Here is a 24774-nt window from a genome sequence, read left to right as displayed (position 1 = left end):
GTGATTTTTCTTGGGTGATACACAGTTTTGTACATAGCATTATTTTTTTTAATGAATTAAGGGTTTTCTTCCTGTATGTTTGTTTGTTTGTTTTCCCAGAGGTAAACTTAGAAAGATTAGAACTTTTACGGTGAAATGTCAGGCTAAAAATTTCTTTTTATGATGTATTGTTCTCATTTTCTCTCTGGTTTTAGGAGCTGGGAATCCAAAGTGCAAAATTGCAATTGTTATGGGAAAAAGTAACAATAACTGTGTAACCAGGTAATAAAACAATAGTGATTGAGAAATCTATGAGGAATAAGAGTAGGTCTTTCTCTGTATCCACTTAATTTACTTAAAACGCACCATTTGGGCTCACAAATCATAATAATATAAAATATATTTATTATAAAATATATATATAAAATATATTATGACATTAAATGTCACATGTTTGTATTTCACAATTATTTTGCTAAAACATGTATTTAGAAAACGTTTTAGGGAGTGTTACTGTACATTCTTCACTGTGGAATTTCCTGTATTAAAAGTGTTGCTGAATCCTCAAAGCTGTTTGGATCAGATTATAAGATATATAAAATTTTTCAAAACTGTTTGTAAGTTAGACATTTAGATCCAAGGCAATAGTTTTGAAATGTTTAGTGTATTGAACATCAGTTGCCAGTTACCACTTTGAGCAATGAGAAGCCTCAGTTAAATAACTTTCACATATTTTAAAATCATCATTGTTCCAGATCACAGCCTGCATCTGAATGTACTTAATGTATGTTTTTTACACAGTTCCCATTCCAGACATCATTGCTTACATAATTACATGATAACAACAATGAAAAAATGACAGTTGAGACTCTGCCTAACATCTGTTTTATTTTTCCACTTAGCACACTTTTCCTAACATCTGTTTTTCTTTTGACCAGACACAAACAACACAGCATGATTCTTGTTCCCATCAACACACCTGGAGTAGAAGTAATAAGGCCCTTGTCTGTTTTTGGCTACCTGGGTAAGTACTCAGTCAACCTGTCCTTGTATTTGCAAGCAGGAGGACTAGAATATGCAGTAACACTGAAGGGACTAAATAGCATTTTTTTTTAAATATTTATTTATTTGGCTGCATCAGGTCTTAGTTGTGGCACACAGGATCTTCATTGCGGCATGTGGGATCTTTCGTTGCAGTGGGCAGGCTCTCTAGTTGTGGTGCGCAGGCTCTAGAGAGCTCAGGCTTAGTAGTTGCGGCACGTGGGCTTAGTTGCCCCGCAGCATGTGGGATCTTAGTTCCCTGACCAGGGATCAAACCCATGTCCCCTGCATTGGAAGGTGGATTCTTAACCACTGGACCACCAGGGAAGTCCCCAGATAGCATTTTAATGCACAAGATGGGTTTTTAGAAATTTTTTGACGCTTAATAAAAATACGAGTGGAGTTCAGAATAGAACAAATAAAAAGAGAGGTGGTGCAGCATTCTACCACGTTTTGTTTGCTTTTGGGAAAGGGCAGACTAGTATTCAAGGAATAATGACTCTGTCTGCCAGTCTTCTCTTCATCATCCAGGAGAATAGATTAATGAAATACACCTGGAAAATTAAATCTAGGTAACCCATAGTAACATTCATTTTTGTTTTCAAGTTTAGCTTTCTTAGTCAATCAACCTCAAGAGCTATTAATAAGCAATGGGTTTTGACTGATTTGAATGCAAAACTTTTCCTTCCTTCTGTCCTTGGGTGGAATTTCTAAGAAGCAAGGATACTTTTGCTCAGGCTCACGTTCACTGTTTCCTTGCCAATCAGGTTGCTCACTCAGCAAGTATTTGTTGAGTGCTGAGCACCGTTCCAGGTACTTAAAATACATTAGTGAACACAGTAGACCAAGATCTCTGCCCTTGTGGAGCTTACATGCTGGGGGAAGGAGACAGAGAATAAATACAAACATGTAAATAAGAAGTTATATAGCTGTCAGCCAGTGATAAATGTTATGAAAAAGTTTACTGAACTTCAGGTTTTGTGGTGATGCTGGCTTTCTGTTTATTGTTGAAAGTGGCTAATGAAAATACTCAAGTAGTGGATATAAGACTTGCAGTTTTATGGAACATTTGGCATCATCACTTTCTGTAGGCTGCAGCTGGAGAATGCACCCACAGGTTAAGTGTGTTGGCAAACATGAAAAGATGCCCAACAACACTGATTATTAGAGAAAAGCAAATCAAAACTACAATGAGGTATCACCTCACACTTGTCAGAATGGCCACCATCAAAATATCTACAAACAGTAAATGCTGGAGAGGGTGTGGAGCAAAGGGAACCCCTCCTGCACTGTCGGTGGGAATGTAAATTGATACAGCCACTATGGAGAACAGTATGGAGGTTGCTTAAAAAACTAAAACTACAACTACCATATGACACAGCAATCCCACTCCTGGGCATATACTCTGAGAAAACCATAATTCAAAAAGACACATGCACCCCAGTGTTCATTGCAGCACTATTTACAATAGCCAGGACATGGAAGCAACCTAAATTTCCATCAACAGATGAATGGATAAAAAAGATGTGGTACATATATACAATGGAATATTACTCAGTCATAAAAAGGAATGAAATTGGGTCATTTGTAGAGATGTGGATGGACCTAGAGAGTGTCATACAGAGTGAAGTAAGTCAGAAAAACAAATATTGTATATTAATGCATATATGTGGAATCTAGAAAAATGGTATAGATGATCTTATTTGCAAAGCAGAAATGGAGACACAGACATAGAGAACAAATGTATGGATACCAAGGGAGGGGGGAGGAGGGAGGGGGGAGGAATTGGGAGATTGGGATTGACACATATACACTATTGATACTATGTATAAAATAGACAACTAATGAGAACATATTGTATAGCCCAGGGAACTCTGCTTAATGCACGTGATAACCTAAGTGGCAAGGAAATCCAAAAAAGAGGGGATATGTGTAGCTGATTAATTTTGCTGTACAGTAGAAACTAATACAACATTGTAAAGCAATTATACTCCAATACAAATTAACTAAAAAAAAAAAGGATTGAATTATAAAGAAAAGAAAAGTGTTGGCAAGATGGGGATAAACAAGCTCACTGTGCATGGGAAGTCACTGGGTTGCAGAGCAACAGCCTGAAAGACCACCAAAATGAGTTTATAATGTTGGTTGGCTACGGATACCCTCCATTGTAGAGCCTATGTTTGAAATTTCAGTATGACAATTTCACCAGCACCTCTCCAACTCCCTGTGCCAAGGCCAAAGGAAACAGTGCCAAGGCCAAAGGAAACAGTGCCAAGGCCAAAGGAAACAGACATAATTGATTATTAATATCTATTCTGACTGGGAAAGGGTGTGGAGTTAGCATGAGATTATCTGAAGAATTTGGTAGGGAGGAGGGGTGATATAAAGACAAAATATGAATGTGTTCCCAATCTCAGTCACATGCCAGCATTTTCAAGAGGCAAACACACAGTGAACAAGCCTAGACTGGGAGCAAACATACCTGAAGGCCCAGCCTCAGCTTTGTCTCTAATGCTGAACCTGCTCTGTCCCTTCAAGCAGGTTCTTCACATCATCAGGCATTGGTTTCCACAATGGTCAAATCAGAAATTTAAATTACTTTATTCACTTTCAATTTTTGAACCATTGGAACTTTTCTTTTCCGAGCAGAATTTTCTTTGGAAGCCCATATATAAAAAATTTCAAAGAAGAAGCAATAATAAAACAATAATAAAATAGTCTGATCGGAGCTGTGGAGCCGTCTTCCTTTTTCATAGCTCTACAACTTCAGAGAATGAGTTCAGAAACCTCTTGATGAAATGATATCTAAAATCTCTTAAAATTTCTAAAACAGTTGATAAGTTTTCTGGCCTACACAGTGCTGGGGGTTCAGGGCTCTGGTCTACCTAGGAATGTATGACATTATGGCCTTTAAATTCCACTATCTTTGAGTAATTATATTTCAATAGATTAATTATCTGTGACTGTTTTATGGTCAATTCATTTTGCTTTTGAAAATTTTATTCTCTATTTTATAGACAATTTCCATGGAGGACATTTTGAGATCCATTTTAATCAAGTGCGAGTTCCTGCCACCAATCTAATACTAGGTGAGATAAGTTTGGAAAAATGATTCTCTATTATTTTGTTTTAAAATATTTTCAGGTCTAAATCTGGAAAAGATACGAAGTATACCATAATTTAGATACTTTCGCCTCTTATTTACTCCATTTATAAAGGAAAATTTTTTCCTTTGGTGGATTTTCTTCATGGAATAATAAGGTTTTATTTAAGTATTTGATGTGGTGTCACATCAGTTGAAAACACAGCTAAATACAAAAATTATACAATTCAGAGCAACACACTTTTTCCTAAAACGTGATCTTCAAGCCTCTACTTGTTTTACTAAAACCTCAGTACTTTCTGAATTCAAGTCATATACACATTAGAAGCATAAATAACTTTGAATACTGTATGCCTAGAATGGCTCCATCTTCTTGCTTGTTGGAATCCTACTCAACCTTCAGGGAACACCTCTGATGCCACCTCTTTCAGGAAGGTTCTTGTATTCCTCATCTCATCCACTCAACAAGCCCCTGATCCTGCCAGGCCCTAAGGTTACCATGATGAAGAGACAGCATCTCTCTCCTTTGCCTTTCTTGTCCCTCTCCGTATCCCTTATCTCTAGCATCCTTGCCCCTCTTCTAGGTTCTAAACTCGGGTCTGTGTCTAATCTACATTTGTAACCATTGCAGCACTAACAAAACAACTTATGCAGAGTAGGTACTCAAAAGACAGTTCTTAAATTTGATCCAAGTTTTTCATGATGGTGGTTTAAAATACATAGAAATCAAAGTTCCATAAAGGTATAGTGAACCTTATTACAGAACTGACTTTTTTCCTACTGGAATGCCATTTTTATTGAGGGCATCTCATTAGTTTCTCAGGATTTGTGTAAATAACAAAAGAAATAGGCTGTGGTCATGTTATCCTTTCTTTCTCACAGGTGAAGGTAGGGGATTTGAAATTGCCCAAGGCCGCCTTGGACCTGGCAGAATCCACCACTGTATGAGAACAATAGGTTTGGCTGAACGTGCTTTGCAGATCATGTGTGAACGGGCAAAACAAAGGGTGGCCTTTAAGAAGAAACTGTATTCACATGTAAGGATAATTACTTATTTGAATTTATTGTAGCCCAATGTACTACACTAACCTTGAACCAAAACAGCATTACTTGGTCAGCAAGAGATTTCCTCTGCATAAACAAGGAGAAAATATGTTTTCCACAAAACATATTTATGTCTGAATTTAAATATAGTCTGACCAGAGGTAGTTATCTTTGTGAACGATTAAATAACTCTTTAAGTGCTTCAACACCTCAGCACACAGAGTGTGGACAATTCCTTCAACTTTCCCAGACTCTCGTTCTCTAGAGAACCTCGTACAGTAGCCTTCTGTACTAGTGTCTAGCCCTCTGTACTAGCCCTCTGTACATGTCCACTACTACTAGCCCTCCAGTAGTAGTGGACATGAGAGGGCTGTTGTAAGGAGGAAGGAAGCCTTGTCCTTTGGCTTTCTGGAAGGAATTAGGACAGATAAGTGGAGAGATATAGGAAAATAGCCTAAAACTCAGTGAAATAAGAGAGAGATAAAAATGGAATGGACTGCTTTAAAAAGAAGTGAGATTCCTGTCAATGGAGAAATGCAAGTAGAAATGGGATCAGCATTTGGTGGGATGTTCATGATATTTTGAATTCTCGTCTCTAAATTATGTACTACTGAGTCTGTTGTTTACAAAGTACAGTAAACAATATAGTTACATGTGGGCACTACAATCCAAATTAGACAATATTTATCAAGAGAAAAAGAGACGGTACTTCCCTGGTAGCGCAGTGGTTAAGAATCTGCATGCCAATGCAGGGGACACAAATTCGAACCCTGGTCCGGGAAGATCCCACATGCCATGGAGCAACTAAGCCCGTGTGCCACAACTACTGAGCCTGCGTTCTAGAGCCCACAAGCCACAGCTACTGAGCCTGTGAGCCACAACTACTGAAGCCCACGCACCTAGAACCTGTGCTCTAAAACAAGAAAAGCCACTGCAATGAGAAGCCTGTGCGCTACAATGAAGAGTAGCCCCCACTCGCTGCAACTAGAGAAAAATCCGCACACAGCAACGAAGACCCAATGCAACTAAAAATAAATAATTGAATAAATTTATTTTTTTAAAAAAAGAGGAAAAGACGCTATCATTTCAGACTTCCTTCCTTATAAGAAATGTTGAAGGGAGCTTTTAAGCTGAAATAGAAAACTTTTTAAGAGAAATGAGATATCCAAATCATCTCCCCAAAAGCCCTTGTAAATTTTAAGGAGGCAAGAAAAATTATTATTAAATATTTAATACTTATGATTGCTAGCATGTAGTGTTAGGTCAAACTTGTAGTAATAAAATTGTGTTCTAGAGAACCTTGCTAGTCATGTTTGCCGGACATGTGTATTTTAGTACATTTTATAAGATTGTCACAAATGTACTTTACAACCCCTTGTAAGGTACATTTGTGACAATCATAAAAATTTTGCAGTATATTTTTTACCTTGAATTCCTATAGGCCATGTTTGCTTTTTTATGAAATATTATTCAGCATATCTATGATTTAGTTGTAACATTGTTCTTATGGAAAAATAACAGCCTGCTTTATGGCACATACCTAGGAATAATTTGTGGAAGAACCCCTTTAGTTAACTTTGAGAGCAAGTGTTCAGCTGTTAGATGGGCACTATTGGAAGAGGTAAGAAGATGTGAATGTTTGAGGCCATGGACACAACTCCACAATGCTGCTGGAGTAGGAGCTAAAGAGTTGCTCATGGCATCAACTGTCACTTCTTACACTTTTCTCTTTTCAAGATTGCCTGGGAGGAGCTTCAAGACGGCAGAAGAGTAAGACATGGAGGTCACCTTCCTCCCCACAGATATATCAGAAATACATCTACATGTGGAACAACTTCTACAGAACACCTACTAATGCTGGCAGAAGACCTCAGACCTCCCAAAAGGCCAAAAACTCCCCACGTACCTGGGTAGGGCAAAAGAAAAAAGAAAAAACAGAGACAAAAGAATAGGGACAGGACCTGCACCAGTGGGAGGGAGCTGTGAAGGAGGAAAGGTTTCCACACACTAGCAAGCCCCTTCGCGGGTGGAGACTGCAGGTGTCAGAAGAGGAATCTTCGGAGCCACAGAGGAGAGTGCAGCCACAGGGGTGCAGAGGGCAAAGCGGAGAGATTCCCGCACGGAGGATCGGTGCCGATCAGCACTCACCAGCTCGAGAGGTTTGACTGCTCACCCGCCGGGGCGGGCAGGGCTGGGAGCTGAGGCTCGGGCTTCGGAGGTCAGATCCCAGGGAGAGGACTGGGGTTCGCTGCGTGAACACAGCCTGAAGGGGCTAGTGCACCACAGCTAGCCAGGAGGGAGTCCAGGAAAAAGTCTGGAGCTGCCGAAGAGGCAAGAGACATTTTCTTGCCTCTTTGTTTCACGGTGCACGAGGAGAGGGGATTAAGACCACCGACTAAATGAGCTCCAGAAACAGGTGCATCAGCACAGACACCAGGGATGGGCATGAGATGCTAAGGCTGCTGCTGCCACCACCAAGAAGCCTGTGAGCAAGCACAGGTCACTATCCACACCTCCCCTCCCGGGAGCCTGTGCAGCCCGCCACTGCCAGGGTCCCGTAATCCAGGGACAACTTCCCAGGAGAACACATGGCGCACCTCAGGCTGTTGCAACGTCACACCAGCCTCTGCCGCCGCAGGCTCACCCCGTGTTCCGTACCCCTCCCTCCCCCCGGCCTGCGTGAGCCAGAGCCCCCTAATCAGCTGCCCCTTTAACCCCATCCTGTCTAAGCAAAGAACAGTTGCCCTCAGGTGACCTACATGCAGAGGCGGGGCAAAATCCAAAGGTGAACCCCAGGAGCTGTGCGAACAAAGAAGAGAAAGGGAAATCTCTCCCAGCAGCCTCAGGAGCAGCGGATTAAATCTCCACAATCAACTTGATGTACCCTGCATCTCTGGAATTCCTGAATAGACAATGAATCATCCCAAAATTGAGGTGGTGGACTTTGGGAGCAATGATATATATATATTTTTTCCCCTTTTCTCTTTTTGGGAGTGTGTATGTATATGTTTCTGTGTGTGATTTTGTCTGTATATCTTTGCTTTTACCATTTGTCCTAGGGTTCTATCTGTCCGGGTTTTGGTTTTTTTTTTTTTTTTTCACTATAGTTTTTAGTGCTTGTTATCATTGGTGGCTCTGTTTTTAGGTTTGGTTGCTCTCTTCTTTCTTTTTTTATTTTTATTACTTAAATTTTTTTTTATTTTCAATAATTATTTTTTATTTTATTATTTTATTTATTTATTTTCCTTTTTTCTCCCTTTTACTCTGAGCCATGTGGATGACAGGATCTTGCTGCTCCAACCGGGTGTCAGACCTGTGCCTCTGAGGTGGGAGAGCCGAATTCAGGACATTGGTCCACTAGAGACCTCCCAGCTCCATGTAATATCAAATGGTGAAAATCTCCCAGAGATCTCCATCTCAGCGCCAAGACCCAACTCCACTCAACAACCAGCAAGCTACAGTGTTGGACACCCTATGCCAAACAACTAGCAAGACAGGAACAAAACCCTACCAATTAGCAGAGAGGCTGCCTAAAATCATGATAAGGTCACAGACACCACAAAACACACCACCAGAGGCAGACCTGCCCACCAGAAAGACAAGATCCACCCTCATCCACCAGAACACAGCCAGTAGTCCCCTCCAACAGGAGCCTGACACAACCCACTGAACCAACCTTGGCCACTGGGGGCAGACAGCAAAAGCAACAGGAACTACGAACCTGCAGCCTGTGAAAAGGACACCCCCAAACCCAGTAAGTTAAGCAAAATGAGAAGACAGAGAAATACATAGCAGATTAAGGAGCAAGGTAAAAACCCACCAGACCAAACAAATGAAGAGGAAATAGGCAGTCTACGTGAAAAACAATTCAGAATAATGATAGTAAAGATGATCCAAAATCTTGGAAATGGAATGGAGAAAATACAAGAAACATTTAACAAGGATCTAGAAGAACCTAAGAGCAAACAATGATGAACAACACAATAAATGAAATTTAAAATTCTCTAGAAGGACTCAATAGCAGAATAACTGAGGCAAAAGAATGGCTAAGTGACCTGGAAGATAATATAATGGAAATAACTACTGCAGAGCCAAATAAAGAAAAAAGAATGAAAAGAATTGAGGTCAGTCTCAGAGACCTCTGGGACAACATTAAACGCACCAACATTTGAATTATAGGGGTCCCAGAAGGAGAAGAGAAAAAGAAAGGGACTGAGAAAATATTTGAAGAGATTATAGTTGAAAATTCCCTAATATGGGAAAGGAAATAGTTAATCAAGTCCAGGAAGCACAGAGAGTCCCATACAGGATAAATCCAAGGAGAAATACACCAAGACACATATTAATCAAACTGTCAAAAATTAAATACAAAGAAAGCATAATAAAAGCAGCAAGGGAAAAACAACAAATAACATACAATGGAATCCCCATAAGGTTAACAGCTGATACTTCAGCAGAAACTCTGCAAGCCAGAAGGGAGTGGCAGTACATATTTAAAGTGATAAAAAGGAAAAACCTACAACCAAGATTACTCTACCCAGCAAGGATCTCATTCAGATTCAAAGGAGAACCTTTACTGACAAGCAAAAGCTAACATAACTCAGCACCACCAAACCAGCTTTATAACAAATGCTACAGGAACTTCTCTAGGCAGGAAACTCAAGAGAAGGAAAAGACCTACAATAACAAACCCAAAACAATTAAGAAAATGGGAATAGGAACATATATATCAATAATTACTTTAAATGTAAATGGATTAAATGCTCCAAACAAAAGCCCTACACTGGCTGAAAGGATACAAAAACAAAACCCTTATATATGCTGTCTACAAGAGACCCACTTCAGATCTAGGGACACATACAGACTGAAAGTGAGGGGATGGAAAAAGGTATTCCATGCAAATGAAAATCAACAGAAAGCTGGAGTAGCAATCCTCATATCAGACAAAATAGACTTTAAAATAAAGACTATTAGAAGAGACAAAGAAGGACACTACATAATGATCAAGAGATCAATCCAAGAAGAAGATATAACAATTGTAAATATTTATGCACCCAACATAGGAGCACCTCAATACATAAGGCAAATACTAACAGCCATAAAAGAGGAAATCGACAGTAACACAATCATAGTAGGGGACTTTAACACCCCACTTTCACCAATGGACAGATCATCCAAGATTAAAATAAATAAGGAAACACAAGCTTTAAATGATACATTAAACAAGATGCACTTAATTGATATTTATAGGACATTCCATCCAAAAACAACAGAACACACTTTCTTCTCAGCTTCTCATGGAATTTTCTCCAGGATGGATCATATTTGGGTCACAAATCAAGCCTCAGGTAATTTAAGAAAATTGAAATCATATCAAGTATCTTTCCCTACTACAACATTATGAGACTAGATATCAATTACAGGAAAAAAGCTGTAAAAAATACAACACATGGAGGCTAAACAATACACTACTTAATAACCAAGAGATCACTGAAAAAATCAGACAGGAAATCAAAAAATACCTAGAAACAAATGAAAATGAAAACAGATGACCCAAAACCTATGCAATGCAGCAAAAGCAGTTCTAAGAGGGAAGTTTATAGCAATACAATCCTATCTTCAAAAACAAGAAACACCTCAAATAAACAACCTAACCTTACACCTAAAGCAATTAGAGAAAGAAGAACAAAAAAACCCCAAAGTTAGCAGAAGGAAAGAAATCATAAATATCAGATCAGAAATAAATGAAGGAAACAATAGCAAAGATCAATAAAACTCAAAGCTGGTTCTTTGAGAAGATATACAAAATTGATAAACCATTAGCCAGACTCATCAAGAAAAAGAGGGAGAGGACTCAAATCAATAAAATTAGAAATGAAAAAGGAGAAGTAACTGCTGAAACTGCAGAGATACAAAGGATCATAAGCGATTACTACAATCAACTCTATGCCAAAAAATGGACAACCTGGAAGAAATGGACAAATTCTTAGAAAAGCACAACCTTCTGAGATTGAACCAGGAAGAAATAGAAAATATAAATAGAAAAATCACAAGCACTGAAATTTAAACTGTGATTAAAAGTCTTCCAACAAACAAAAACCCAGGATCAGATGGCTTCACAGGCGAATTCTATCAAACATTTAGAGAAGAGCTAACACCTTTCTTTCTCAAACTCTTCCAAACTATAGCAGAGGGATGAACACTCCCAAACTCATTCTACGAGGCCACCATCACCTTGATACCAAAACCAGACAGATGTCACAAAGAAAGAAAACTACAGGCCAATATCACTGATGAACATAGATGCAAAAACCCTCAACAAAATACTAGCAAACAGACTTCAACAGCACATTAAAAGGATCATACACCATGATCAAGTGGGGTTTATCCCAGGAATGCAAGGATTCTTCAATATATGCAAATCATTCAATGTGATACACCATATTAACAAATTGAAGAAGAAAAACCATATGATAATCTCAATAGATGCAGAAAAAGCTTTGGAAAAAATTCAACACCCATTTATGATAAAAACCCTCCAGGAAGTAGGCATAGAGACAACTTACCTCAGCATAATAAAGGCTATATATAACAAACCCACAGCCGACATCATCCTCAATGGTGAAAAACTGAAACCGTTTACACTAAGATCAGGAACAAGACAAGGTTGCCCACCCTCACCACTATTATTCAACATTGTTTTGGAAGTTTTAGCCACAGCAATCAGAGAAGAAAAGGAAATAGAAGGAATCCAAATCGTAAAAGAAGTAAAGCTGTCACTGTTTGCAGATGACATGATGCTATACATAGAGAATCCTAAAGATGTTACCAGAAAATTACTAGAGCTAATCAATGAATCTGGTAAAGTAGCGGGATACAAAATGAATGCACGGAAATCTCTTGCATTCCTATACACTAATGATGAAAAAATCTGAAAGTGAAATTAAGGAAACACTTCCATTTACCATTGCAACAAAAAGAATAAAATACCTAGGAATAGGGCTTCCCTGGTTGCGCAGTGGTTAAGAATCCACCTGCCGATGCAGGGGACACAGGTTTGTGCCCCGGTCCAGGAAGATCCCACATGCTGCGGAGCAGCTAGGCCCATGAGCCATGGCCACTGAGCCTGCGCTCCACAACGGGAGAGGCCACAACAGTGAGAGGCCCATGTACCTAAAAAAAAAAAAAAAAAAAACCTAGGAATAAACCTACCTAGGAGACAAAAGAGCTGTATGCAGAAAAATATAAGACACTGATGAAAGAAATTAAAGATGATACAAATAGATGGAGAGATATACCATGTTCTTGGATTGGAAGAATCAGCATTGTGAAAATGACTATACTACCCAAAGCAATCTATAGATTCAATGCAATCCCTATCAAACAGGCATTTTTCACAGAACTAGAACAAAAAATTTCACAATTTTTATGGAAACACAAAGGACCCTGAATAGCCAAAGCAATCTTGAGTAAGAAAAACAGAGCTGGAGGAATCAGGCTCCCTGACTTCAGATTATACTACAAAGCTACAGGAATCAAGACAGTATGGTCTGGCACAAAAACAGAAACATAGATCAATGGAACAGGATCCAAAGCCCAGAGATAAACCCATGCACATATGGTCACCTTATTTTTGATAAATGAAGCAAGATTATTCAATGGAGAAAAGACAGCCTCTTCAATAAGTGGTGCTGGGAAAACTGGACAGCTACATGTAAAAGAATGAAATTAGGACACTCCTTAACACCACACACAAAGATAAACTCAAAATGGATTAAAGACCTAAATATAAGGCCAGACACTATAAAACTCTTAGAGGAAAACATAGGCAGAACACTCTATGACATAAATCACAGCAAGATCCTTTCTGACCCACCTCCTAGAAAAATGGAAATAAAAACAAAACTAAACAAATGGTACTTAATGAAACTTAAAAGCTTTTGCACAGCAAAGGAAATTGTAAGATGAAAAGACAACCCTCGGAATGGGAGAAAATATTTGGAAATGAAGCAACTGACAAAGGATTAACCTCCAATTTTAGAAGCAGCTCGTGCAACTCAGTATGAAAAAAACAACCCCATCCAAAAATTGGCAGAAGACCTAAATAGACATTTCTCCAAAGAAGACATACAGATGGCCAAGAAGCACATTAAAAGCTGCTCAACATCACTAATTATTAGAGAAATGCAAATCAAAACTACAGTGAGGTATCACCTCACACCAGTTAGAATGGGCGTCATCAGAAAATCTAGAAACAGCAAATGCTGGAGAGGGTGTGGAGAAAAGGGAACCCTCTGGCCCTGTTGGTGGGAATGTAAATTGATGCAGCCACTATGGAGAACAGTATGGAGGTTCCTCAAAGAACTAAAAATAGAATTATCATATGATCCAGCATTCCCACTACTGGGCATATACCCAGAGGAAACCATAATTCGAAAAGACAGATGCATCCCAATGTTCGTTGCAGTACTGTTTACAGTAGGCAGGTAATGGAAACAACCTAAATGCCCATCGACAGACAAATGGATAAAGAAGATGTGGTACATATATACAATGGAATATTACTCAGCCATAAAAAGGAATGAAATTGGGTCATTTGTTGAGACATGAATGGATCTAGAGACTGTCACACAGAGTGAAGTAAGTCAGAAAGAGAAAGACAAATATCGTGTATTAACACACATATGTGGAACCTAGAAAAATGGTACAGATGAACTGGTTTTCAGGGCAGAAATTGAGACACAGACGTACAGAACAAATGTATGGACATGAAGGCGGAAAGTGGCAGGGTTTGGGGGTGGAGGGGTGATGAATTTGGTGATTGGGATTGACATGTATACACTGATATGTATAAAATGGATGACTAATAAGAACCTGCTGTATAAAAAAATAAGTAAAATTCAAAAAAAAATAATACAGAGAGAAACCTTGTACCTTTGACCCAGTTTCCCCCAGTTGCAACATCTTATCAAACTATAATACATTATCAGAACCAAGATATTGTCATCAATATAGTCAAGATACAGAACATTTCCATTACCACAGAGAGCCCTCATGTTGTCATTTTATAGCTGCACCCATTTCACTCTCACCCCTCCTTCCTCCTTAACTCCTGGCAACCACTAATCTGTTCTTCATCTTTATAATTTTGTCATTTCAGAAAAGAAATTATACAGTATTTAAACTTTTGGGGTTGTTTTCTTTCATTCAGCATAATTCTTTGGAGATTTATCCAGGTTATATGTATTAGTAGCTGGCTTCTTTTTATTGCTGAGTAGTATTCCTTGGTGTGGATTATCACAGTTTAACCTATTCACCTGTTGAGGGATATTTGGGTTTCTTTCAGTTTTGAGCTGTTACAAATAAAGCTGCTATAAACATTCAAGTATAGGTTTTAGCATAAACTTAAGACTTTATTTCTCTGGTATAAATGCCTAAAAATGCAGTTGCTGGGTCATGTGGTAGTTGCATGTTTAGTTTTTTAAGAAACCACCAAACTGTCTTCCAGAATGACTATGCCATTTTTCATTCTCACCAGCTGTGTATGAGTGATCCAGTTTCTTAGTAGAACATTATGTATAATGTTGGCTGCAGATTTTTGGAGATGTTCTTTGTTAAGTTGAATTACCCTCTATAACTAGTTTTCTGAGAGTTTTTATCATGAATGAATGTTGAATTTTGTCAAATGATTTTTCTGCATTAATTTGTATGACCATGTGATTTTTTTTCAGTTTGTTAATATGATGGAGTACATTGATCGATTTTCAATACTAAACTACCTTTGCATCCTTAGAATAAACCCTACTTTGTCATTATGTATAATTCTTTTTATTTTTTTTGAAAGTTTTATTTATTTTTAAAATTTACTATTTATTTATTTATTTTGGCTGCGCCAGGTCTTAGTTGTGGCATGCGTGATCTTTAGTTGCAGCATGTGGACTCTCTTAGTTGTGGCACGTGGGTTCTTAGTTGAAGCATGCAGACTTCTTAGTTGTGGCATGCGAACTCTTAGTTGCTGCATGCATGCATGCGGGATCTAGTTCCCCGACCAGGGATTGATCATGGGCCCCCTGCAATGGGAGCACAGAGTCTAACCCACTGGCCCACCAGGGAAGTCCCGAGAGTTATGTTTTACTTGGTGGAAATTTTTAGGACTTCAAGCCTGAGAGACAGCATCTCAAGTAACCCTGAGAGAACTGTTCCTAGGAGGGAGCCAGGATATATAGGAGTTTTGCAACAAAGGGCAGGTAGTCTGAACATCAAAAGATTATTGTTAATTAAAGAAAACCAGATTGTCTAGATTTATGTTAATTCTTCTTTAGACATTTGGTAGAGTTCTCCAATGAAACCATTTGGGCCTGGAGATTTGGTCTGGGGGTAGTTTTTAATTTACAGTTCAGTTTCCTTAATAGTTATAGGGTTATTCACATTATCTATTTTATATTGAATGAATTGTGGTAGTTTGTATTTTTTGAGGAAGTGATCCATTTTGTCTAAGCTGTCAATTTTATGTGTTTAGAGTTGTTCATAATATTCTCCTGTTATCCTATTGATGTCTGCAGGGTCTTCAGTGATACCCTGTTTCATTACTGAAATTAGTTATTTGTACCTTCCTTTTCCTTTGTCTGTCTTGTTAGAGGTCTGTCAATTTTACTGGTCTTTTCAAAGAATATATATTAATTATTAATATATAAAATTATACAATATAATAATTGATATGACTTAACATTAACAAGATCTTTGTTTCATTGATTTTCTCTTTTTTTTGTTTTGTTTTCAATTTTATTGATTTCTGCTATTTATCATATCTTTTCTTTTGCTTTCTTCAGACTTATTTTGCTCTTTTTTTTCTAGGTTCTTGGTGCGGTAGCAAGGAGTATTGATGTGAGACATTTCCTCTTTTCTAATCTATGTGTTTAGTGCTGTAAATTTTCCTCTCAACACTGCTTTACCTGTATTCCACAAATTTTTATGTATTGTATTTTCATATTAATCCCATCAGTGTATTTTTCAATTTTCCTTGAGATTCTCTTTTTAAAATTTTTTAATTAATTAATTTGTTTATTTTAAATTTGTTTATTCTTTAAAAAAAAATTTTTGGTCTGTTTTCTCTCTGTGGTTCAGATTGGGCAATTGCTATTGTCCTGTCTTCCAGTTCATTGATTTGTCCCTTTGTTCCCTCCATTCTGCTGTTGAGCCCATCCACTGAGCTTTTTATTTAAATGGTTATATTTTTCAGTTACAAAATATCCATTTTTTTCTTCTTTATTTCTTCTTAGTAATTTCATTACTAAGACTTAAGTTCCTTTGCTGAGGCTTTCTGTTTTCTCATTAGTTTCAGTTGTGTTTCTATTTACTGATTGAAGCATTTTTATCATAGTTGCTTTAAAATCTTTGTCAGAAATTATAACATTTCTGTTATCTCAGAGTTGTCATCATCATAAATTTTGAGACTTCCTGGGTTTTGGCATGACAAATGATTTTTTTGTTAAAACCTAGACATTTTCATATTATGTTATGAGATTCTGGATCTTATTTAAACTTTCTATTTTAGCTGGGTTTCTCTGACACTGCTCTGTTAGAGGAAGGGGTTGCACCTCATTACTGCCAGGCAGAGGTAGGTAGAAGTACAGCTTCCCACTCAGCCTCCACTGATAGCTGAGGAAAGGGGTGCATTCTCATCACTGAGTGGTCCCCAATGACATCATAGAGGGGAGGGAACTTGTTCCTGGTGTTGCTCCTTACTTGACACTCTCTGTCTGATACCACCCTGGCAAGGGTGTTGAGGTACCTCATCTCAGCACTCACAAGGGTGGAAGTCTGTGCTGGCATGAGTAGGAGTGGGGCCAGTGCTTTTTTTTTTTTAGTATTGGCTTGGGTAGAGTGGTTATTCTCTAAGTTTTCTGTCTTTCTAGCTGCCCCTTCCCAATCCTTCAGCTAAAGACAGTATTTGTTGAGGCTGTTCTTCGTTTGATTTTTGTCTGTGCTCCTTGGTATTTCCAGGTTGCTGGCTTCTTCAGCTCCAAGTCTGGGATATATGAGACAAAGAGGAAACGGAGGGAACTTACTACCATGTTGTTCTTCTGTTCCCAAAGTCCCTGGCCAGTCTGGCTTCTTCTCTCTACCTTTCAGAGTCTTCTTGTGTTTGTTCTATGGATGATACCCAAGATTTTAGTTGTACTTTGCAGGAGGAATAGGGAAACATACATCTATTCCCTCTTCCTGGAAATAGAAGTCTTTGGAAATACCAATTTCATAATTTGTGCAAGTATTCTATAAACCACAATGTGGAGTTCTCTGGGAAAACCTGAACTGGAGAATAGGGACTGGTGCTGAAGCTGAGGTAGAATCTGCTCCACTCTAGATCTGGGGCTTAGGAAACACACACTCAGGCATGTATACAGAGCACATAAATTTAGCAACTTAGATGAAATGGATCAATTCCTCAAAAGCCACAAAATACCAAAACTCACTGAATGTGAAATAGATAACCTGAATGGTTCTACAACTATTAAAGAAGCTGAATACACAGTTTAAAATATCCTGAGAAAAGAAATCTTCAGGCCCAAATGGTTTCACTGGTAAATTCTGCTAAACAGTTAAAGAAGAAATAACACAAATTCTACACAATCTCTTCCAGAAAAACGAAGAGGAGGAAGCACGTGCCAACTCATTTATGAGACCAGAATTACACTAATCCAAAACCAGACAAGAACAAACTACAGACCAGTATAGATGCAAAAACCTAGCAAATATAATCCAGCAATATGTAAAAAGGACAACCAAGTGAGGTTTATCCCAGGAATGCAAGGCTGATTCATATTCGAATATCAATCATTAAGAAAATTAATCATTGTAATGTGCCATATTAACAGCCTAGAAAAGAAAAACCACATGATCATATCGATTGATAGAAAAAGGCACTTGACAAAATTCAGCATCTATTCATGATAAAACTCTCAGCATACTAGAGATAGAAAGGAATTTATTTAACCTGAAACAGAGCATCTAAAAATTCTACAGCCAACATCATACTTAATAATGAAAGACTGAATGTTTTCATTCCCAAGATTGGGAACAAAGCAAGGATGTTTACTCTCACCACTGCTCTTTTTTTTTTTTTTTTAACACTTTTAAAATGTTTATTTATTTATTTATTTATTTTTAGCTGTGTTGGGTCTTCATTGCTGCATGCAGGCTTTCTCTAGTTGGGGCGAGCAGGGGCTACTCTTCATTGCAGTGCACGGACTTCTCATTGCGGTGGCTTCTCTTGTTGTGGAGCATGGGCTCTAGGTGCTCAAGCTTCAGTAGTTGTGGCACATGGGCTCCGTAGTTGTGGCTCACAGGCTCTAGAGCATAAGCTCAGTAGTTTTGGCACACAGACTTAGTTGCTCAGCGTCATGTGGGATCTTCCCAGACCAGGGCTCGAACACATGTCCCCTGCATTGGCAGGTGGATTCTTAACCACTGTGCCACCAGGGAAGTCCCATCACCACTGCTCTTTATCATCATAGAGGAAGTCTTAGCCATTGTGGTGAGACAAGAAAAAGAAATAAAGTGCATAGTTGGGGGAAAAAATAAATAAAGCTGCCCCTCTTTGTAAACATGATTGTGTAGAAAATCCTTAGAAATCTACCAAACAAATCAAAACAATCCTCCTAGAACTAATAATAAGTGACTTTAGCAAAGTCATAGGATTGAATCAACACATAAAATTAATTTTATTTCTGTATACTAGCAGTGAACAATCGGAAGCTGAAATTTTTTAAATACCATTTACAATAGACTAAGAAAGGAAATAGGTACAAATCTAACCAAACATGTATAGAATCTAGATGCTAAAAATTATAAAAGTGTAAAAGAAACCAAAAGGAGCCTAAATAAATACAGAGAAATACTGTGTTCATGGATTGGAAGGCTAACATAGTAAAGATGTCAGCTATTCTCAAATTGATCTATAGATTTAATGTAATTCCAATCAGAATCCCAGCAGAACATTTCTGTAGATATAAGCAAGTTGATCCTAGAATTTATATGGAAATACAGAGAAACTAAAATAATAAAACAGTTTGAAAAAGAAGAGTAAAGTTGGAGGAATCACAGTATCTGATTGAAGACTTACCATAAGCTACGACAATCAAGACAGTGTGGTATAAGGAGAGACACATAGGTCTTTGGAACAGAATAGCAGGTCTAGAAACAGACTCATAAAAACATGGGTCAATTGACTTTTTTATATAGGTGAAAATATCACGAAGATAAAAGTCTCCTGACCTGGTATTAGGCAAAATGTTCTTAGACATGCACCAAAAACATGACACATAAGGGAAAAATTGACAAATTGTACTTCATTAAAATTGAACACTTTGGCACTATGAAAGTCACTATTAAGAGAATGAAAAAAGCTATGGACTGGGAGAAAGTATTTGCAAGTTGCCTATCTAACAAATGACTGAATAATGAACTCTAAGCCCAGCTCTCTAAGCCCACTTTAAAAATGGGCAAATGACTTGAACAGACTTGCCACCAAACAGAATTTATAAATGGCAAATAAACACATCAAGCGGTGACCAATATCATCAGCAATTAGGGAAATGCAAATTAAAACCACCATGAGATATCTCACATTGTTAAAATGGCTAAAATTTTAAAATACTGATGATAGCAAGTGCTGATGGTTTGAAGAGTAACTGGAACTCATATACTGCTGGTGGGAATGCAAAATGGTACAGTCACTCTGGAAAACTGACGGCTTCTTACAAGTATTTACCACATGACCTAACAATTCCACTCCTGGTATTTGCTTTAAAAAAGTAAAAAGGTATGTTCACACAGAAACCCATATACAGATATTTACAGAAGTTCTGTTAATAATTCACCCAAAACTGGAAATAACCCAACTGTCCTTCAACAGGTGAATGGAAAAACAAATCGTGTTACATCCCTACAATGGAATACTACTCAGTGATAAAGAGGAATGGACAGTTGATACACAGAACAATTCGGATGAAATTCAAAGGAATTATGCTGAGTGAAGGAAGCCGGCCTCTAAAGAATACATGCTAAATGATTCCATTTATATGACATTCTGGAAAAGGCAACAGTATAATAACTGAGAACCATTCAGTGGTTGCTAGAGGGCAGAAGTAGTGTTAAAAAGGGGCAGCATGAGGGAGTTTTTTGGGGGAGATGAAACTGTTCTGTATCTTGATTGTGGTTATACCAGTATACACGTGTTAAAATTCATAGAACTGTTCACCAAAGAAAAAGTTCATGTTTACTAAATAAATAATAGTGATAACACAACAAAGGATGCTGGACCATTCTAACACTGAAATTATCTTAGGAATTATCTAGATTGTCTATAAAGCAGGTCCACCACCTTACATTTAACCAAGTGTCAATGGTAGTGTGCAGTTAGCATTCAGAAGGGCCAGTAAGGAGTGTCTTGGCAATAAGAAAATTGCTCAGTTAGACCATCTTAACTTTAGACACCAGGATATCCAAAATAAATTATTTTTCTTAGCAAATAAAGTTTTTTCTAAAATCCACCAATGTTACCTGCAGCATTCCATGGGTATGTGGCTGGCTGGTTATTTCAAACAAATTAACTCTTCCATTTAAAAATATATAGAGGACTTCCCCGGTGGTGCAGTGGTTAAGAATCTGCCTGCCAATGCAGGGAACATGGGTTCGAGCCCTGGTCTGGGAAGATCCCACATGTCGTGGAGCAACTAATCCCATGCGCCACAACTACTGAGCCTGCGTGCCACAACTACTGAAGCCCGCATGCCTAGAGCCTGTGCTCTGCAACAAGAGAGGCCACCACAATGAGAAGCCCACACACCACAACGAAGAGTAGCCCCCACTCACCGCAACTAGAGAAAGCCCGCATGCAGCAATTAAGACCCAACGCAGCCAAAGATTAAATAAATATATTTATTTAAAATATATAATTAAAATATATAGAGTAAGGCTTGAGAACAGTCCTTGGCGTAGAGGATGTTTTCACCAAACTACCAGTCTGTGTTACATGTGGACCTCAGACACCAGCTTATCTCCTCCTTCTTCTGCTGCCCTTTGCTCCCCTGCAGGAGGTGGTGGCTCACTGGATCGCTGAAAGCCGCATTGCCATTGAGGAGATCCGCTTGTTGACCTTGAAAGCTGCCCATAGCATTGATACTCTGGGCAGCTCTGGTGCTAAGAAGGAGGTGAGGCCCCTTGGACCACCATCTGCCAAGCCTTCTCCGAGAAGTTTGTTCCACTCTTTGGGCATTCCAGGTTTCATGGTGCCTTGAGGGCACTCAGAATATCAGAAGCTTCCATGTGATTTTGGTTTAAAAATTATAAATGTATAATTTATACATTTATACAATCACCCTTGCTAGTTTTCCTTTCACTGGGCTGCTTTAGGGAATGATTTTCAGGATGCAGAATATCTTCAGCTTTCTTGAGATGCAGCAAGAGAAGGCAGAGAAGGTAGGGAAATACCAGACTTCATACTGACTTGGAATTGTACCCGGTATGTTACTTTCTGCTAACCTCTTGACTTGGGCAAAGTATGTGACCTGTCTGCCTATGGCCTAGGGTTCTAGCGAAGACTGACCAAGTTGATACAGAATGCAGAGCACTGTGCTGCCACATAGAAATGTTTCATAGAAGACACCTCTCGTCCCCTGCCTTCTTATGTTTCTGGCTTATTTGGAATAAGAACATGATCGTTTAATTATAAAAGCAATGAAATTGCCAAGGGAAAACTGATTATCGAAGACTTTTTAACTCTTTATGATCCCTAAGGTGATGAATGTCACTTATCAGTTGCCTGAAATCCTTTTAGAAACAAGACAATACAAGTAATAAATAAGTTAATAAAATGTGATTTGGAAGAGATATCTCTTTCCAGAAGGTCTGTGTTGACTGAAATATGTCCGTTAGCTGCATTAGTGGATCTTTGTTGGCTTTCATCAAAGATTGTGTTTCAGTGGTGTGTGTATGTGGGAAAGTTCCCTTGTTTCTTTTCACAAAGAAAATACAGATTATATCAAATTCTATCACATTGTGTATTGTCTAAGAAAGGAACATTCTTTTTATATCTTGTTTATGTAGATTGCAATGATTAAAGTGGCCGCTCCTCGGGCCGTCTGCAAAATTATTGACCAGGCCATCCAAGTGTGTGGAGGTGCCGGCGTTTCCCATGAATACCCTCTGGCTAACATGTGAGTAGATGTCATTTAATCACCATCTACATTTGATGAGCTTGGAGTTAAAAAAATCTACAGATGGCTTGATACTAACTGTTTATGAAGAAAATAAAAATAGCTAACTTACTTTAAAGCATAATTGAAGGCTAACTGAGGCAATATAGGTATTTTACTATAGAGCTCAGTACCAATAAATAGTTTTATGATTACAATTGTCATTTCACTCATTCATGTTCACTTTTACACTGAGAAGATGCACTGAGGGTTCCTGAGCTGTAAATAACTCATGGGGGTTCACCCTGGAACAGGAAGGAGAGGAGGGGAGCAGAGCAAGGCTTAGGTATGCACTTAGGACACTTTACCACCCACACCCAGAGGCCGTGGCCAGACTGCGGCAGTGCATGCCAGCCACCACCTCATGTCCACATGTGCTTTCTGGGATCAAGAAGGAATACTCTCCACTGCCCATCACCACTGGGCATGGTGCCACCTTCTCTCTCACACTGGAGATAAGAGTCTGGTGCCCCATCAGTTTCCCCCATCAATTTTTAATAAGAAAGAACTAAATATATAGTACTATATATTTATAGTATATAAATGTTATATATTCTTCATGGCCTGTGGATTACCTAAAATATCTCCTAGTTCTAGCAAATACTAGTACCTACAGCAAACCAAGACTGAGATTAAGCCCACTGCACTGTGCCATTTAAGATTCCACTCCCAAGGTGAGGACTTGAAAATGGCATTTCACAAGCCCTTGGGCTGACTTTCCTTGATTTTCCCTGTGCAATTTTTCTTATCACTGCCTTGGCGAGATTTCAAACACTAATAATCTTGGCTTAGAATCAGAGTGACTGATGTTAAAGCATCAGGTTCCTCTTTGCTAAGTCCTGCCATCCCTGCTTTTTGTGTTTTTGCAGGTATGCCCTAACGCGAACTTTGCGCTTAGCAGATGGGCCCGATGAAGTTCACCTCTCAGCAGTTGCAAAAATGGAGCTGTGGGACCAAGCCAGAAGCCTGAGGGCCAAGGTGTAGAATTCATCGGCTCCAGCATTTGTATCTCATTCAGCTTTTGCAGCAGTTTAAGCACAGGATTAATTACTCACTTTGGTAAAGTTTTGAGCATCTGTTTTAATCAATGGGTTTTGTCATTTCAAGGGTCACACTTAAAATTTTATAATTTCAAGGGTTTCAGTGAAAAAGAAATTTCATAGCTGTTGTCATTCAGTCTAACACCTAAGTGTATAGCATTTATTTTTTAAATGCTTCTCTTGTAAAGAAATCATGAAATAAATTGGAGAACTAAAGCATAGCGTAAAAATATTTTCACTTCTTTACTTTCAGGAATTGTTCCACTTAAATAAATATTCAAGGAATATTTAATCACTACTTTGTAAAAAATATTGTGGGATCCCCTTTTTAACATTGGTTTTAGGGGCTGGTTTAACACTTTGTGGTAATGTTTGCACTGGAGAAGGATGGATGACTGATTGGGTCATTTTAGAGTTTGTATTGCTATAAGCCTCTTCATAATTCAACAGGAAGCATTTATACATAAAATCTGATTGTTACTAGAAGACATGGCATCTTATGAGAAAATATAATTAAGAAAAATTTTAATTATGTATAAAATGTTGATGCTAATAGTGGATAGTTTAACCTACAAGCAAGTTATGCAGTTTTGAGAGGAGATTAAAGACAGTGTTCTCTGAACACCATTCTGTTAATAGCAACACCCTAAGCCAACATCCTTGGGGCACTTTAAGTCAGTGCTGCCAAGGACTGCAGCCCAGGCCATGTTGTAAGTCTTGAGCACCTGAACTGTGGTCAGCATAACTGAGGAACTGAATTTTTGATTTTTTTAAATTTTAATTAATCCAAATATAGATTCTCAACTCAGTTACTGGAAAACTTTTAAGTATGCTTGGAATAACTTGGGTATGTGAATTGTCTTTTGCAAATGTAAATTGTATGAAATCTAAATACAGAGCAAGTATTTTGAATGAAAATTTAACATCCAAATTAAGAAAGTATACAATATATACCAGATTTTGAAGACTCAGTATGAAAAAAAAATTAAATGTCTCATTAATACTTTTCTAATATTGATTACATGCTGAAATGGTAATATTTTGGATATATTGAGTTAAATAAAATAGATTATTTAAATTAATTTTACCTGTTTCTTGTTACATTTTTAGTTTGTGGAATTGGAATAGTTACTGGCAAATTTTTTTTTTTTTTTTTTTTTTTTTTTTTTTGCGGTATGCAGGCCTCTCACTGTTGTGGCCTCCCCCATTGCGGAGCACAGGCTCCGGAGGCACAGGCTCAGTGGCCATGGCTCACAGGCCCAGCCGCTCCACGGCATGTGGGATCCTCCCGGACCGGGGCACGAACCTGCGT

At 38.3% G+C, this 24774-nt stretch overlaps 1 protein-coding gene across 4 annotated transcripts in view; it reads left to right on the top strand.

Annotated features, from left to right (window-relative positions):
- ACAD11 (acyl-CoA dehydrogenase family member 11) overlaps positions 1–24568 on the top strand; it is a 97264-nt gene extending 72696 nt beyond the window's left edge. Inside the window, exons 13-20 of one of the 4 annotated variants that reach the window (XM_060011274.1) lie at positions 195–261; positions 918–1003; positions 4038–4109; positions 5006–5160; positions 16022–16051; positions 21262–21378; positions 22274–22383; positions 23292–24568. In XM_060011274.1, coding sequence (XP_059867257.1) covers positions 195–261; positions 918–1003; positions 4038–4109; positions 5006–5160; positions 16022–16051; positions 21262–21378; positions 22274–22383; positions 23292–23406 — 752 coding nt within the window. In that variant the 3' untranslated portion in view covers positions 23407–24568. Of the gene's footprint in view, positions 1–194; positions 262–917; positions 1004–4037; positions 4110–5005; positions 5161–16021; positions 16052–20081; positions 21218–21261; positions 21379–22273; positions 22384–23291 lie in introns of those variants that run through there. The other 3 variants (XM_060011271.1, XM_060011272.1, XM_060011273.1) reach the window with 3 other exon arrangements.
- Positions 24569–24774: the final 206 nt, after the last annotated feature.

This window comes from Delphinus delphis, chromosome 4 (genome assembly GCF_949987515.2).
Source record: "Delphinus delphis chromosome 4, mDelDel1.2, whole genome shotgun sequence".
Classification (NCBI taxonomy): domain Eukaryota; kingdom Metazoa; phylum Chordata; class Mammalia; order Artiodactyla; family Delphinidae; genus Delphinus; species Delphinus delphis.
This window is presented reverse-complemented; position numbering and strand designations above follow the sequence as displayed.